Genomic DNA, 18427 nt, shown 5'->3' on the forward strand with positions numbered 1-18427 from the left:
AAGCTGAAAACAGTCCCAGCAGACATATCTGTGTAAACAGCATGAACACTTTTCCACAGCAGCAGGGTGGATGTAGACTGCTGCTTCCTGTTGGGACTAAGGCGGAAAAATCGCCTTTACAAAAAAAATATCTGTGTGTTAATCTGGGTTGAATTGAGAATCACTTTTTCTTTCTGGATTGGAGGAACTGCTTTTTTCCCATGCTCAGATGGTATCAGCTTCCATTTTAAAGTGTTTTTGGAAGATTGAAGCTGCTTTTATGAACAAATATGGAGGCTACGGATGGGTTTTGATAGAGCATTGGTTTTCTTTTCGACTTCTGCAGAATAAATGCTTGTCTGTGCAAACAGAAACTTATGCTTCCATTGAAGCAATATTGAACCTATGAACATTTTAACAAATGGGTCACGTGAAAACAGTGATGCAAATTTATTTGGTTGATTAGACACAGAAATGGTGCAGAAACATGTATTCTTAAAGACAGGGTAGGTGATTTGGTTTAGAAATCTTATTTGTTTTGATGGTTGAAAGTCTCTTCATATCCCGATAGCAATCACTTTAGTTAAGTGAAGTGGTCTAAATGTATTTCTGTATTTATATCATCTGTGGAAGGAGTAGGACTTTAAAATGTTCATCCAATCAAATCCCTTAGTCTGAGGGCTACGATAGGCTGTTCTACCTGCCTAACGTATGTATTTGCATACCTCTGCACACCCAGTTTGCGTAGACATGATATTCCACCAGCGAGAATGAAAGGCACTATTATTGTTATATTATGCATTTTGTACTGTAATGTTTAATCACTGGTGAATATGAGATATGAGGTAATCTGACAGCGTTGCATTCAGCCCTCCACCAACAGCGTCTCTCATTGTGTCACTGGTTAGCCTCTGGTCTGCCAGTAAAAATAGGTCTGAATAAATGTACTACAGTAGCACGTGTGCGATACAGTTTTGCATGTGTATGAGCCTGTTTACAAACCAGTTGTCCAATAAAGATCTCATTGACATACTTTTTATTCAAATTAACTTTATACATAGTCGAGTGTTTAAAATACTACTTTTTGTGACCTGATGTGGTTTCCTATTACAGAATGATAATATTATATACAGTGATAAACGCTATGTCGAGTAGCATTGCATTATATATGTACTTTCCAATACCCAAGAATGCTTGAAGAACAAAGATAAACCATATATTTTGTGCAATTGTATGTTTATTGTCTTTAAGTTTCATCAGTTAAAATTTCTCTATCTCTGTTGTGTGTTTTTATTCAGCTTTGTCATATTAGGGATTTTTTGGAGCGTCGTCAGTAGTAGCAACCCTCTACGGACACCTTGGCAATTAATTCACCATTGGCTAGTAAATTTTTTAGTTATTTGCCAGACTGATATATGTTTGTAAAATGACACAGTTTTTTAAATATCTGAAAGTACAATCTTAACATCAGTCAGTCAAGCATTATAATAATCAAGTATTATTTAATAATAGAACTTTAGTAATTAGAAATAAACTTGATAATAACCATGTTTGAATGCATATTAATCATTTTAACTGGACTGGTGGAAAGTGCCGTTTGCGCATTAGCTCCATCCACTACCGGAAAACCCGGCAGTTCTTAAAAACTGAAGAATTCCAAAGGAACGCCATTTTTTTTGATTGGAAAATACAACAAAGAATATCGTTTACATGTAGCGCATCAGTTCACTCTCTCTCTCTCTCTCTCTTTGCGTGTGTGTGAGGCAAAGCGACGGTGAGTCATGCACCTTCACACCAGAGTTTACGTTAGTCAAATACAGGTGCATTGCACATCCATTCAGATGAACTGCAAAACAGCACAGATCGCTTGAAGGAGAGTGAAACTCTGAAGTGCTCAGTCAGAGTGTTCGGCGAGTGAAAATATATGGGCTAAACTTATACTTAGCCTCCAACTCACACACTGTTGAGTAAAATCTGAGAATTTATTAGCTATTGGCTAATATAAGACATCATTTAGTCACCCAGAGTCAAGATTTAGTCGCATATGCGAGCGATTTACTCACAATGTAGAGGGTTGTGTAGGCCTATTACTTCTGCAATGGAAATTGAGTTTCTGCGCAAGGGCCCCCTCCAGCTTCCAGTATGAGTTAAACAGTCATAACATTACATTTGTACTCAGTAATGTTCACATTAAAAAAAAGGAAAGATAATACTTTTATCTAAAGAAACTGTATTCCCTGAATTATTGTCATTTATATCGTTATCGCAATAAATACAATAAATATCGTAATATATATAAGCAAATACACTGTCGCTATCTACACCCCTACCTTTAAAGGAGTCATCGGATGGCCATTTTGCACAGTTTGAAATGATTCTTTAGGATCTTAATCTAGACTATAACATACTTTGGTTAAAATTTCTCAATGGTATTGTAAAACAACACCCTTTTTACTCTGTCAAAAACAGATCTGTTTACAGCAAGCAGTTTTGTTGCATGTTCCTTTAAATGCAAATGAGCTTTGCTCACCCCGCCCCTCTCTTCCGAGTCGCTCTCTGAGAGAACATGAACTTTAGCCGCATTCATTGTGAAACTTGCTAACTAGCTCATTATTAGGAAAGGCGATTTGCAAAGATTCATTAAAAAAAAAAAAAACTAACTTCTGTATGTGAAGCTGGATCACGAATTATTTTGCGAACATAAATGCATTTGGGTAGATCGGGGGCGCATTCCCTTCAGAATCAAAAGTAATCTACTGCGTCTTCAGCGGCTCAGATGTGGGGAGTAAATGCGACTGTTATGTTCATTATTACGTCCAACAACAGAACACCTCAGTCTTGTCTACATCTGCTCTGGTGTTGAAACGATGGTGGACTGATGACAGCTCACACAGGGCGGAGCTGTGCATGACGTCACTGTCAATCAACAGTCATGGGAGGGGCCTGTGCAGAACTACATCATTCTGTCAAGAATCTGAGATCGGCTTGATATGAGAAAGAGGTTTGGATTTATCGAGATTTTAAAAAAATCACAGGGTGGATTTTTATCATTTTAGGGTGGCTGTGTACACACACTGCCAAGACACATTTAATAAATAAATCATTTAATGCTGTTTTTACGAAGACTTTCATTGAAAATGACTTTCATTGTTTGTATCGAACTGCCGTGTTGACCTCTGTTTTAATATTCAGCATGATTACATGGAAAGATGATTGTAGGAGTTATTGTCCTGTGTGATAACCCTTTCATTGAGGTTTCTACTGAAAGGCGTTGACCTCGATCTGTTATGTCATGCGTTACCAGCCAAACATGTTCTGTCAGACCATTGTAGTGTTTTTTTTTCTCCTTCAACCCTAGTAGATAAGTCGTTCTGCGAGTTTGTTTGGTAATGAGCTGATGGTATTCAAACTATGACAACTCACGACTTTGACTCATCTTATCTGATTACATGTGTAGGTATGTGTTCCCACCGTAAATTTTAAGTTCTCTGTCAACCTGTAACCCATCTCATCCTGTTGTCTCGTCAGGGTCAAAAGAATAAATTCATCACAGTCATTTAATCTGTTTTGTGAAATTATTACAATTTAAAATAACAGATTTCCATTTCACTATATTTTAAAATGTAATTTATTCCAGTGATCAAAGCTGAATTTTCAGCACAATTACTCTAGCTTTCAGCGACACATGATCCTTCAGAAATCATTCTAATATGCTGATTTAATGCTCAACAAATTTTTATCATCATCATAGTAATAGTAGTGATTTATCACAACTTTTGACAAGATTTCTTGCTTGGCCTTAAAAGCAATAAGGCACTCAAGGCCATAGTGTACAGTGAATAAAAGAAAAACACACTTTAGTCGTCAGTAAGTATATTCATAATTTAGCACAGTCAATCATATTTTATAATTCTCTGATTCTATGAGCTCTGGGAATTTATAATGTGTCAGTCTATGCTGTAATGGTATTAATGTGCAGTAGAATTGAACCTTTGAGCAACAGGAAACTCACACCTTTAATCGTCATCACTTCCTTAGTTTCCATACATTGATGGACATGGAAGCATCAGACGTACATTAAAGCTGCTATTGTTTCCTAATCATGACCAAAGGGCAAAACAAATGAGAGCTGCCTCAGCTAGCGTGCCTCTAGCATGTCAAACGAGGGCAAACAAACGCTGTTGTATTTTGCATTCTTATCTTTTTTATAATAAAGTAGTTCTCAAAGAAATTGAGATTTTAAACAGTGTGTTACAGTGATTTTCACTGCGGTAAAGTGGCGACAGCAACAACATGATATTAAATAAGTTTAAAATAACAATTATTCTGTACGGTAGCTCATCCAATCCAATTTCAGAGTAAGAGCTAGCCTAGTTGTGTGATAATGATAAATATAATGTGATGTAATCTCCATCTGCTAATATATTTGTACATCTTTAGATTACAGAAATATAATTTCTACTAATCATAAAAATGAAACGGCATGTTGTCTTTCCAAAACTTCCAAACTTATGGTTAGTCTCTTGTATTGTTGTTGAACGGGGCACTTCTAATGGACCTATTGTTTTCGACAGGATGGGGAATTCCTGGTGCGGACGCTCCATGTGGAGTATGTGGACGGGGGGATCCTGGACCCAGATGATATGTTAACAGACCTGGTGGAGGACAAAGACAAGGTAAGAAACCGTGGTACTTCTACACAAACACTAGAGCTGGATCGAGAGGCTGTGTCTGTGTTACTGTGGATATTATCTAGCGTGTTTGTCACTAGTGTGTTTGAATGCAGTTCAATCACTTTGCTTGTTTATAGCAGTGACCTGTGGTGGACTTCTGAATTGAGTTCCCTCTGTGAATTTGTGTTGTTTTTTAGTTTATTGTAAATTCAGTTTTCATTTGAATTTGATGTTAACACAGTTTCCAAGTTCAGTCTTTAGTTGTTTGGCTATTATCATCATTAATTATAATCCCTTTCTTTTTGAACCATTTGTCAGTAAACAATGAAGGAATCGTGATGGTATACCTCACCTCTCACTCAAAGATCAGGCTTTTGTGTCATTTAGGGTTCATTTGGATTCAGATATGGCCAAATGTGTTGCTATTTGAGTGGGTGAGTTGTTTAGTCTGTAACTAGTTGATCTTTTTTCCCAGTTCGGCTCATTTTTGCAGATTTGCGGACCAGCTGTGAGCATGATTGGTGGGCATTATCGCATTGAGGGTAGTCAGCCAATCACAGCACTACTTTCTGTCATGTGACTTGTCAAAGCTACTGCAATATATTTGCAGTCTGCCAAGTTTTTTTTTGTGCTGCCTGGACATTCATAAACACAGCTTTACGTCTAGAAGAAGTGGGAACTTGCAAAGCAAGTTACTTCAGACGTTTAGTTGAGACTTGTTTAGCCTGCCCTCCCTGCCTTGAGCGGACTGGTGTACACACCAATGACATCATCACTATTTTAGTTTGGAACCAGTTTGGCAGCATTTATGTATTTATTTTTCAACTTCATCTTTTTGCACTTTTTGTGTAACAAGCTGTAAGCCCACAGCCCTGACTAAATAAAGTGTTGAATAGCTACATCTGCCATGCTTAATATTAATGTTTTTGAAGAATGTTAATATTACTATTTAATCAATTTGTGTCATTAATATCCATTTTGCATAGCATAATCTCATAAACTCTCTTAAATTTGAATAATAAGCATGGTAATAAGTCTAGATGCACATGAAACAAATGAGAAATTCTTACTCAGCAGGGGTTGAATAATTACTAATAAAATATTCATATGATATTCAAAGCAGCTTATAATTATTGAGCCACTTCTTTCATTTGAGTTTTTCACATTTTTGAGATTTTAAAACTGGTTCAGTTTATTAGGAATTAAATTATTCTGATAAACACATTGGTGGCAGAATTCAGCTGTTTAGCTATTAGAGACATGGAAAAATATGATTTTACTCTGAGTTGCTTTATGATCTATTCATTGTTTTATTTATATGGTCTGTGTGCTTTTGTTGTGATATGGATATAAATTACAAATATAGATCTGCAGATGACACATGAAGATGCATGAAAATTGAGCATGTTTGTGTATTAGATGTTACATGTATCTTTTTACACGTGACATGTCTTACTATTATAATAACAATTAGTTATGCATAATTACAAGCATGCCAAGCCAAGCCAAACCCTAATCCTATCCCTAACCATATATATATAATTATTATTACTCTATACTTAAATGTATAAAAGGACACCTGAAAATAAAGTGTAACCGTAGTTTTCTTTCATCTTGTTTACATCACTCTTCAAGAGCTTTTTGATGCCTAAAATCGCTGTCTAGATAAGCAGCCCACTTAGTTTTGGAACAGCGCCGTTTTGACTCCAATAAAACAACTTATTGGCAAACTTTCTGGCATGAAATTTGGGCTGAATAGGAAATGAGGAAAACTTTTTGCTCTTTAACTCGCTGCTATTGATTCCTGCACGATATTGCATTCTAAACGCATTTTTCTTTTTCTTCCTGAAAGTGTTTTCCTTCCATTTGGACTGAAAAACCATTCTTGCGAACCCATTTTTCACACTGACCGGGCCCATTATTGCCCATTATGCAGTCAAGCGGCTTTCGTCTCTGTTATAATAATCTTTATCATCCTTTGGAAACATTCCACTGAGACGAGGTTTCACCGTTAGTTGCGCATGCTAATCAACTTTAATACAAAGCCAGTGTGAGGGAGTCACAGCATCTTCATTAGACCGTTCTTCACCTCCCACGGTGGTTGATTAGGGTGAAGTTGCCATGGCGATGGAATCAGATTAAGGCCCCACCCCTGCTCTGATGCCCATTAACCCCCAGCAGGAAGTGATGGCGCTTGGCTTGACCCCCGGGCCCTGCCCATGAATATTCAGTGTGGGATGATGAATGACGTTAATGCGTGGAGTTGCTGTAGACGGGGCCCCGGTGGACTCTGGGGGACGGAGAGGTCATGCTGGGAGGACTTGCAACACTGTTTCCTTTAGTCAGTTAAACACTTAATCACTCTAGTTCTGCTCTTTTAGATTTAATATTCTGTTTTTGTGGTGGTGTTATGAACTTTCACTCATTTTGGGTTGATTATGATGATCTTTGGGTGTCTGGTTGTGTGGGTAGATGTTGGAAAGAGAGAGTTCTTCCAAAAATGATCATCATTTTTGACTTTTTCATGTCAGAACAAATCTGATTGTGTTTCTTTTTGTAGTGCAATACAAAATGAGTTAACCAACAATCTCTAAACTAAAAAGAAAGTGAAAAAAATTGGCATAAAAGTGCACTGTAAACAAATATGTTAAAAAATGCTGCTAGCTGTGGTTGGCTTAACTTTATTGTAAAAATAGGGTAACAACATTTTAGGAACAGTTTTAGGGATTACACTTAACTTAATTTATATTTCAGTAAGGAAGTTAAACTATTAGTTCACCCCAAAATTAAAATGCTATCAATAATTACTCACCCTCATGCTGTTCCAAACCATAAGTCCTTTGTTCATCTTTGAAACACAAATTAAGATATTTCAAATGAAAAAATAGACCATTACAACACTGAATAAACAGCAACACAAACGACACGTTCAAGGCCCGGAAAGGTAGTAAGATCATTGTTAAAATAGTCCATGTGACATCAGTGGTTCAACTGTAATTTTCTGAAGCTATGAGAATTTGTGTTGAAGACTGACACGGAATAAAAAAAATAATTGTTGAATAAAGTCATTATTTTTGTTTTCTTTGCACACAAAAAGTATTCTCATAGCTTCAGAAAATTACGGTTGAAGCACTGATGTCACATGGACTATTTTACCGATGTCTTCACTACCTTTCTGGGCCTTGAACATTTCAGTTGCATTGCTGTCTATGGGGGGTCAGAAAGCTCGCGGATTTCATCAGAAATATCTTAACTTGTTTTCCGAAGATGAATGAAGGTCTTATGGGTTTGGAACGACATGAGGGTGAGTAATTAATTAAATAAATTTCATTTTTGGGTGAAATATCCCTTTAATATAACAATCCGCTGAACTGACGTTTTTATACCTGTTGTAATATCCTGACAGCCACCATAAAAACACTGGTGGGAATGAGAAAGCTACATGTAGAATCAAAGTTCCTCACAAGCCTTTTCCACAAGCTTTGGATGTAAAATAGATGGAGCACAGTGTTCTGCAATTAAAAAACAATAATATTATACCACCCTAACCACATAATATGTAACATAAACCCCTAATGTACAAAAATGACAACAAAAAAACTACAATTAAACATAATAATTTAAACGAAAAACCATCAAAAGCATAGCAAAATGTGACAGTTGTACACAAATGTTGGAGATACGCCTTTGATCGCTTTGTGTGAGGTATAAGCCATTATTTGCAAGCCTTTTTTTGTTCTGTCGCACTCAAGTCTTGTCTGTGTTCGAGTTCAGCTTAATGACGTCAAAACATGTCTCAACTGGTTTGATAACAATGATGTCAAACGTCATTAGTTTTCAAGTGTCTTTGATGTTAAACCTGGTGCAAATTAAAGAAATTGAAATGCAATTTTTCACACATTGGATTTTTTCATCATCACCTAAAGGTACTATATTGCTTCAAAACACTTGTAATGCACAGTGGTCATATGGGCTACTTTTGGTTACTTTGGGCAGTGTTGTTTTAGTTATTTTGGAGTTATTTTTGCCTTTCATTGTATGGATCATTGTGCAATAATAGCTCCCTTGGTGCGCCACAAAAGAAAACCATCATAGTGTATAGATGATGACAGAATCTCATTTTTGGGTAACTTTCTATTTAAACAAACACTTATTTTGCAGAAAATCAACAGAAATGCATTAAAAAGGCTTCTGTTAGCTTTCGAGACAGATAAAGGATCGTCCTTGTTCACTTTCGTTCATTGAGTGAGTGGTCGATGCTGATTTCTTAAATGAATAAATTGATTAATTAATATTAAAACCACTTCTGAGTGCACTTCATGGATTACGGTTTCGGTTGTAATTACTCCTACCCTCATTCTGCATGCATTAAACTGCTGTCAGCCTCAAAGACAAATGTTAAGGAGTACAATATGTCAATAATACCTGATATCCTGCATTATCATACTGACTATAAAAGATTCATCACCCACCTTTCCCAGCCTATCGTCATGCGTTCAGCCACCCGTTTCTTTGCTTAATGCCCATAATCAGCCACTCCAGATGATGAATGGTGATTATGTGTGTGTGTGAGAGAGTTTCTCTGAGCTCTACAGAGTCACTGATAATGACCTCAAGCACTACTACACCCTGTGATAACAGAGCACTTTACTTTCCCAAGATCCGCATTACCTATACAGCCCTATCATTCACTTCCACTCACTGTCACTCACTGATGCATTATGGGCCTGTCCCTGTGTGCCGGTGCTGTCATAGCAGCCCATCAGAATGGGCAGGTTAACAGCCATTAGAGAGGAGGGTTTTATTCAGCACCTAGTCAGGAAAAAACTCCAAATGGAATCAGTGCAGGATTCCTATTGGAATTACCATCATAATTTGGGAACAGTCGTTTCTGATTCTAATAAAAACAAATGAGAACTAATGAACTGGAATTTATATACTGATTTGTTCTGATTAAAGTAATTTTTTTAATCATTTGGTGAATAGGAATAACAGTAAATTTAAATGATCTAACAAATAATGAACTATTTAAACTATTAAAAAAAAAATCATATTTTTTTGCGATCAAATATGTGGTTCATTTTAGTATGAACTGAATTTGTCATTTAGTATTTATAGTTTTTATATACAATACCATTTTGTGGTTTGTAAGTTAAAAAAAACGGTAAAAAGAGTAATATTATGAGAAATTACAGTTTAAAATTAATATATTTTAAATTAATTTCTGTGATGCAAAGCTGAATTTTCAGCATGATTACTCCAGACTTTGTCACGTGATCCTTTAGAAATCATTTTAATATGCTGATTTGCTGCTCAAGAAACATGAATTGTTATTATCAATGTTAAAAAAACAAAAAAAAAAAAAACAGCGTAATATTTTTGTGCAAACAATAATACATTTGTTCCTTGATTCTTTGATGAATAGAAAGTTCAAAAGAACAGTATTTATTTGAAAAAAAAAAAATCCCCTTTTTTAATGATAAAGTTACAGAATATATTAAGTTTTTTTTTTTTTTTTGAGATGGTCAGCGTTCCTTGTTAAACTAAACATGTTTCTCATTTCTGTGATTATATTGCTGTTTATTTTTTTTAAACCTAATACTCAGTATCATAGATTAAAAGCTTATCTGTGATGAGAAAACAATGAAATAAGCTATTAGAAGAAGTAAGAGTGTGTAAGAGATAAAAGACAGTTGTGATGTCTGTTTATATCAATTTAATTAACTTCAGTGATAATTCAGATCCTTCTGTTTTTCTGCAATCGTGCAATTTACCAGCCCTTGATTCCTCTCGTACTTCTGATGAATTTATAAATAAACATTCTTTTCCTCTTATCTTAGATGTTGTTTTTTTTTTTTTTTTTTTTTGTTCATGGTCATCCTTGTGATGTTTTGGACCTCGTAAATAGGCCTTAATGAATTTGCCATGCTAATTAGCACATATTTCAAAAGCTAATTCCGAATAAACGACTTCTGAGTAATTGACATAATTGTAGACTGCAAATTAATATGCAGATTGGTAGTGTGTCTCTGGGCCACAAACATTTAAAATATATAGCGGGCCACGCATGCTAAGTCAATAGTTAGCATCACTGGCATCCAGCTAATTTTGAAACGCATTTGTCTTTTTTCATTTCACGTCTGTCGTCATTGAGAGAGCGATCATGCTCGCTGAATAGAGGCTGATTGCTCGAGCTGAATGTTTAACTACTGCGGTTTTCTCAATTTGCCGGCATAGTTAAGCACTATTCAGCTGATATGAGCCGCAGGTTCATTCGATTACATTTCAAATGCAGAAGGATGATTCTAATAAAAAAATCTCATAATACATGAAGAATTTGATTGATTAAGGCTATTCAGAAACTGGGGAAGAGCTGTGGGAACTCATTTTCACTGATGAACAAAACACAGCCATGATTTCGTGCCTCCATTTGACGCCACAAAGTCACAGTTTCAGCTGCATAAAGCATTCAGGAGTGAGTAGAATTACTTTAACAGAGATGCATTGAAAATATGATGATCAATGATCTGTGATACTTTTAAATATTAATTTATTATTTTTTTGGGCCTTATAGAGTTAGATCTTTAATGTTTTTCATATATGTGTGTGTGTGTGTGTGTTTTTGTTCCCAGACAGACTTGTGCTGCATTCACATCTCATTGAAATTACCATAATGTTTTTTTTGTTTCTATGGCAACAGCCATACAGTAATACAGAAAAGGTATTACTGTGGTTTATAGCCGTTTCGTTGCTACTGCTAAGGTGTTCAAAGTCATTATAGAGCATTAAATTATTGTTTGCTAGTGTATTTTTGGTCTATGATGTTCTGGTTTTTAGATTTGCTACCTCTGGCAATATAAAGTAGACCACAGTTTGAAAGTTTGGGCCTTTGGGGTCAGTAATTGTTTTATTATTTATTTATTTATTGGATGCAAATTAGTTGAAAAATACTTTTACATTGTTCCAAAAAATGACATTCAAGTAAATGCTGTTAAATGCTTAAACTTTCTATTCTTCAAAGAATCCTGAAAAATATCATGCTTTATAATAATAATAATCATTTTTGTTGTTGTTGTTGTTATTATTATTATTATTATTATTATTATTATTATTATTATTATTATTATTATTATTATTATTATTATTATTATTATTATTTCTTGAGCATAAATAAGTGTATTTTAATGATTTCTGGATATGACACTGAAGATCAGTAATGATGGTATAAATTCAGATTAACTTATTGATCACAAATGCATTTTTGGGGAAAACATACTTTTAAGGATTCTTTCAAAAAATAATAATAATAATAATATTTCTTGATCATCAAATTAGTGTACTGATTTCTGAAGAATTATGTGACACTGAATTAATGATGCTGAGAATTCAGCTTTACTATTGCAAAAATATATTGCATTTTAAAATATATTGAAATGGAAAACAGTTATTATTTTAAATTGTAATATTATTTCATAAGTTTTTTTTTTATTTTATTATTTTTTTACTGTATTTTTGGACAAAAAAAATACAGCCTTATAAGAGACTTCTTTCAAAAATATCATAAAATCTTACTGACCCAAGACTTTTGAACAGTAGTGTAAGTTTTTTAGTCATGTCTGTGGCTCATATGATACTGCATGTGTTATGGTTATGTAACAAAGTTTAATACCGTAGTTTAAATCCCAAACCCTTACATATGAGCAAGACTTACAGTGATGTTTGGCTTAGTATGCGCCACTTAAAATGAAAAAGTTTCTCGTGACACTAAATATTAATATTCATTGTAGTTGTGATGGGTGGGCTGATGCTGTCACTTTGCATTTCTAAGAGCATGAGCTGCTTTTAGTTTTGGCTTCTAATATTAGCAGAAGAAAGGAATCCGGCAGTATGATGCAGGTCGGATCTCATTGGGCATCCATGTATTATGCATTCTCATTTCCATGTGTTTTGCTCTATCCTCTTCCCAGCATTGATTTCCCAGACTGGGGGAATGTTTCTCGACTCAAAGAACAAAGGCTTTGATGAGAGAACGCTGTCCTTTGCCAGTAGTTTCTTTTTGAATGCACACAGTAAAGAACATTTCTGTTTAATCAGATCATTAGCACCAAACATGAAAGAAGCGTCATTTAGAGTGACCTCTTTCAAAGAACAGCCTGATGGACATATTCACACACATATTCAGTCATAAATGGTTTGGGATTGGAAACTTCATTTACAACTTTCAGTTGGTTAATTGTGTTTATCTAATTTGCTTCATCAACTGCTAAACTTGTGTATTTTGGTAACAGCATTTTCCTACAAAGAGTACAGTGCCAGTACTATAATTGACCGATTGATTGGTCTCAAATTGTAATAACGTTTTACTGTTTGATTACCTGCAGGGATGCACATTATAGGCATAATATTGATTGCTGACTGATATTGGCATTTAAAAAAAGTATTGTACTCAGATTCTGATATTTAGTTGTTTTAAAAGGATAGCAGTCAGGGGTGGTGAACGTCTGTCCTGCAGTGTTTTGTTTCAAACCTAATCAAACACACCTGAACATCTGAAGGGTTACTAGAAAGCTACAGGCAGGTGAGTTTTAATTCGGGGTGGAGCTGAACTCTGCAGGGCTGCGGCTCTCCAGGACCAGAGTTCATCACCCCTGCAATAGATTATAGCATATATTATTAGCTTTATTTTATTTTATTTTATTTTATATTCTTATTTAATTTTAATATTTTTATTTAGTTGTATTATTTTATTTAATTTTGATTTTGTTTTTTTATTTATATATATAGTATATATATATATATATATATATATATATATTATATAGATATATATATATATATATATATAATATATATATATATATATATATATATATATATATTTTATATATATATATATATATATATATTAGGGCTGTCAAATGATTAATCACGATTAATCACATCCAAAATAAAAGTTTTGTTTACATAATATATGTGTGTATACTGTGTATATTTATTATGTATATATAAATACACACACATGCATGTATATATTTAAGAAGAATATGTTATGTTTTTATATATTAAATATATTTATTATATAATATAAAATATAAGAATATAAAATATATAAATGTATATACATGTAAATATTTTCTAAATATATAATTTATGTGTGTGTATTTATATATACATAATAAAATACCCTGTACACATACATATATTATGTAAACAAAACTTTTATTTTGGATGTGATTAATCGTGATAAACCACATAAAAAACCAAATAAAAATATATTATTCTGCCAATGTTTAGTAAATACTGCGTAAAATAAATACCCATTAAAGGGAAACTCCATCTCAAAATGAACATTTTGTCATTAATCACTTACCCCCATGTCGTTCCAAACCCTTAAATGCTTTGTTCGTCTTCGGAACACGTTACGTTAGTGTCATGGTAGTTGATTTCCATGATATATTTTCGGAGTAATATCATGGTACATTTTCTCTTTTGTAAAGGTTACACTGAATTTTTCCATCATTTCCTCCTAGGCTATGTCTTATCAGTTGCACAGACCTCAGAGAAGATGAATAAGAGATGCATTGGGACTTTACTCTCTGCTCATTTATGATTTCATAACCTTCCACACTTTAAACCGTCAAAGTGTCAGTCAGTCTTTGTCTTGGTTGTCTCTGCTGACTTTTTCATTTGACACTTTCTTAAGGCTTTGCTGATGAGAACAGCATGTTTAACAACCAGGCTGTTTGTTAAACTTCTCTTTCGTTCAGGTGGTCACTCCTGAACAGATGGCATCATTATGGATTGATTATTATATGAAAGTTATTTCATATTCACACAAAGAGTACACACACACACAACTGATATAGACTTTTTTTGAGACATTAGTGAATAGTTTATGTATTTAAAACAATACATATTTTAGTAAAATAAATATAACAAATGTATATTTTTTGCATTAATATTAATATTAAAATTATTGTATTTATTTTTATAATAAAAAAAAACAACAATAATAATAATAATAATAATAATAATAATAGTAATAATAATAATAATAATAATAATAATAAAAAACACAATTTTAACTGGTGCTTAAAATAATTTAATTAATATTATAATTCATACTTTATTAACAATAAAAATGATGTTGATAATTATTATTTATTTAATAAATCAATAAATTTTAAGGAGGAGGAAAAAAGTACACGTACAACACACACAACTGATGTAGACTTTTTAGAGACATTAATAAATAGTTTATTTATTAGTTTATTTTTCTTTATTTATGTAAAATAGTACATATTTTAGTAAAATAAATATAATAAATTAATGTGTATTTTATGCATTAATATGAATAACTATATATGTATTAATAAAAATCAGTTATTATTGTATTTATTTTATATTTATTAATAATAATAATAATAATAATAATAATAATAATAATAATAATAATAATAATAACAAAAACAATAAAAAATACAATAAATGACAAAAATTAAAAAAACAAAACTAATATTATAAAAAGAAAATCTATTTTTTTTTATAAAAAAAATAATACATATAAAAATTATTGTTATTTTATTTTATTTTATTCACCAGTGCTTTAATTAATGTGCTGACGTTACACTTCAGTTTCCTTTCTAAACTGTTAATTACAGGCTGCCAGCAGAGCTTCACGGCGTCTTCATTAGGCCTCACATTCTCCGAAACACTTGACTGACAGCTTGAGAGCATTTCTTGAGTCTCGGCTCATCCTCTTCACTGATAATTTGCTAACTCTTCACATAAGTGACAAGTCACACATATCAGCGCTCCCCGCGCACCACTTCAGAAGAGGTTAGCAAGTCAACAGCGGCGGATAAAACTAATAAAACACATTGTGCAAAACACTCGACTGCAATTAAAAACCGTAAACCCGCACCTGGGTCCCTGCCCCGTCGACCAATCAGCAGCCATCACGCCCTTCATTATTATTATTAATTTCCACAGGCGTCCGCTACTCTAATTAATTGTCTTAACGAATGGGCCCTTCTTGATGAGATAGTAATGAGTCTGAATAACCTTCTTGAAACAGACGTGGTTCGTCTGGGCTGGAAGCACACACATATCAGATACATGCTGTCACCTCCTATTTCTCGGATAACGTCTGAAAGCCTTGATGAATTGTAAATGTTTGTCTCTCATGGTTTAGCATAAAGTAATAGCTTTTATTAGAAATGTATACATTGGAACAGGACTTCTTTCAGAGAATTTTTTTTTTTTTTAACTATGCAAAGTGTTTATTACTGATATCAGTATATTGTTGTTCTGAAATGTGTCCATCCATCCAATAATAAAAATAAAATGATAAAATAAAAATAATAAATAATACTAAAAATAAAATATTACTAAAAATAAAAATAATAAAACATAAAAAATAAAATAATAAAAAATAAAAAAATAAAATAATAATATTATTAATAATAATAATAATAATAATAATAATAATAATAATAATACAAAATAATAAAACGTAATAAAATTATGTATGATTTACAAAAACTTTCTATTGTGTATATATAGAGATGTAAAAATGCTGTTCTTTTGCAGTTTTTATTCATCCAAGAATCATGAAAAAATGTATCCCGGTTTAAACAAAAATATAAAGCAGCACAACTGTTTTCATCACTGGTAATTCTAAGAAATGTTTATGAGCAGCAAATGATTTGAAATGAAGGATCATGTGACACTGAAGACTGGAGTAATGGTGCTGAAAATTCAGCTTTTCATCACAGGAATTAAAATGTTTAAATATATTAAAATAGAAAATAATTATTTTAAACTGTTAATACTTTTAAATAATTTTACAATATTACTGTTTTACTGAATCTTTGATCAAATAAATGCATTGGTGAGCATAAGACACTTATTTAAAAAACATGAGATCAGACGCTGGTAAAGGATGTGTGCTTGTGTGCCCTCTGCTGGGAGATGAACACTTCCTATGGCTGATTCTATACCAGCGGGCAACTAGTTTAAATGCTCTGTATTTTGTTGCCTGTTGCAGTTTTAAATACATGACCAATGATATTCACACGTTAAACCCTTCAACACACACACACACACACACACACACACACACACGCACACACGCACACACACACTCACTCTCACTCAGATTAGCTTTGTCTGCCTTAAATATTTTACTGGAATTCCTAGTGGGTTTTCAGTCATAATTGGAGCCAATCCCAAAATATCCCAGTAGGATCATGTAAGAATCCCTTAAGAGTCAAATACGATCCTAGTGGATAAACTGTGATTCTTACAGGGTTTTTGTTCATATTTGTTCATATTTGATTCTCATAGTCCTATTGGCTGTTGTGTTGGAATATCAACTTCCTGATGTACATTTAAAGAAAATTCAATGGGGAAAAATTCTTAAAGATGTTTTTTTTTTTTAATTGCTTATGTCATACAAAGGCATTTTATCATATTGGGTTGGGAATCACACCAGTCCTGTTGAGAACTGTATTTTCTAAAGATCTAGTTTTTGTTTTGTGTAAGGTCAGAAGAACAGAATTCCCAGTAATATCCTTTAGGATCTGATCCTTTGTTTTCAAATTATGAATTATAGAACCATGGACTATTTTTAAATATTTTATTGGAACTCATAGTGGGATATCTGATAATTGTAGCCATTCCTAAAATATCCCAGTAGAATCATGTAAGGATCTCTTAAGAGTCAAATAGAATTTTTTGATAAACTCTAATTCTTAAAGTTGAATTATTTGGTTTCAGAGTCCTTTTTAGCTGTTGTGTTGGAATAAAGTCTTTTTAACTGACATTTAAAAATAAATAATGGCAATAAAGTTTGCAAAGAGTTTTATTTGTATTTTTGGCAATTCATCATACAGGGAGTAAAACTAGTCCTGTTGAGAACTAGTTTTTGTTTTCTGTAATGTTACAAGCCTAAAATATTCAAATAATTAATTATGGAATCTTGTCTATGTTCCTGTTAGATTTTCTAACTATTTTTATAGTTAAACTAAATCTTTTGGGAAATTCTGGGTAATTAGTGTGTGTGGAATTGTCTGAGAGGGAAGGGCCGTTGGATGGACGAATGATCAGGTCTGATTTACCCCTCAGTGGATGTTTCCGGCTCGTTAGACCTTGCGAGATGCCTGATTAGTGCTTTTGATTCCTCCATCGGGTCCTTCTTCTTCTTTTCACCACATCATCCCCCCTCCTGCATGCAAGTAATTATTAACAAACAAACAAACCAAACATATAAGTGAGATGGACAACTTGCTTCCAGCTACTGGGATGTCAAATGCCTTGTAGTCAATTTGTCTCAAGCTGTGCTTGTGTGGGTATATGTGTGTGTGTGTGTGTGTGTGTGATTACTACCATAGCAAGACTCTTAAAGCCAGAAAATGAACATCTCGTCTATTTAGAGTGTCAGCGCTGTTCCAAAAAAACTGCCTGCCAGTGTCAAGGTACAAATGTGTTTTGGTCTCCATGGTAACTCCCTAGAAACCACATGTTCTGCCGATTCCGAACTTGAAAGGTTTTTTTTTTTTAAACCTTCTGCAGTGAATGTCATTCTGTTGTTTGATTAGGTCTCCTTCTCTGCACCTGGATCAATGATGTGGTGCTCGTTTTCAGTGTATCTGTGTATATCTTATGTATTTCAAAAAAATACAGAAGTCATATACAAAAGTCATATACAAGTCATAGTCATAGACATTGTTATATAAATAATTATAGAAATTGCTCCATTGGTCTAAGTGGCA

General features: G+C 33.3%; 1 protein-coding gene across 3 annotated transcripts in view; it reads left to right on the top strand.

The window, feature by feature from the left end:
• Positions 1–18427, top strand: part of LOC109112447 (partitioning defective 3 homolog B-like) — a 142768-nt gene that overhangs the window by 4648 nt on the left and 119693 nt on the right. For all 3 annotated transcript variants that reach the window (XM_042716992.1, XM_042716995.1, XM_042716993.1), the window contains exon 2: positions 4554–4655. In XM_042716992.1, the coding sequence (XP_042572926.1) occupies positions 4554–4655 (102 nt within the window). The remainder of the gene's footprint in view (positions 1–4553; positions 4656–18427) is intronic.

Source organism: Cyprinus carpio, chromosome B1 (assembly GCF_018340385.1).
Source record: "Cyprinus carpio isolate SPL01 chromosome B1, ASM1834038v1, whole genome shotgun sequence".
Taxonomy (NCBI): Eukaryota; Metazoa; Chordata; class Actinopteri; order Cypriniformes; family Cyprinidae; genus Cyprinus; species Cyprinus carpio.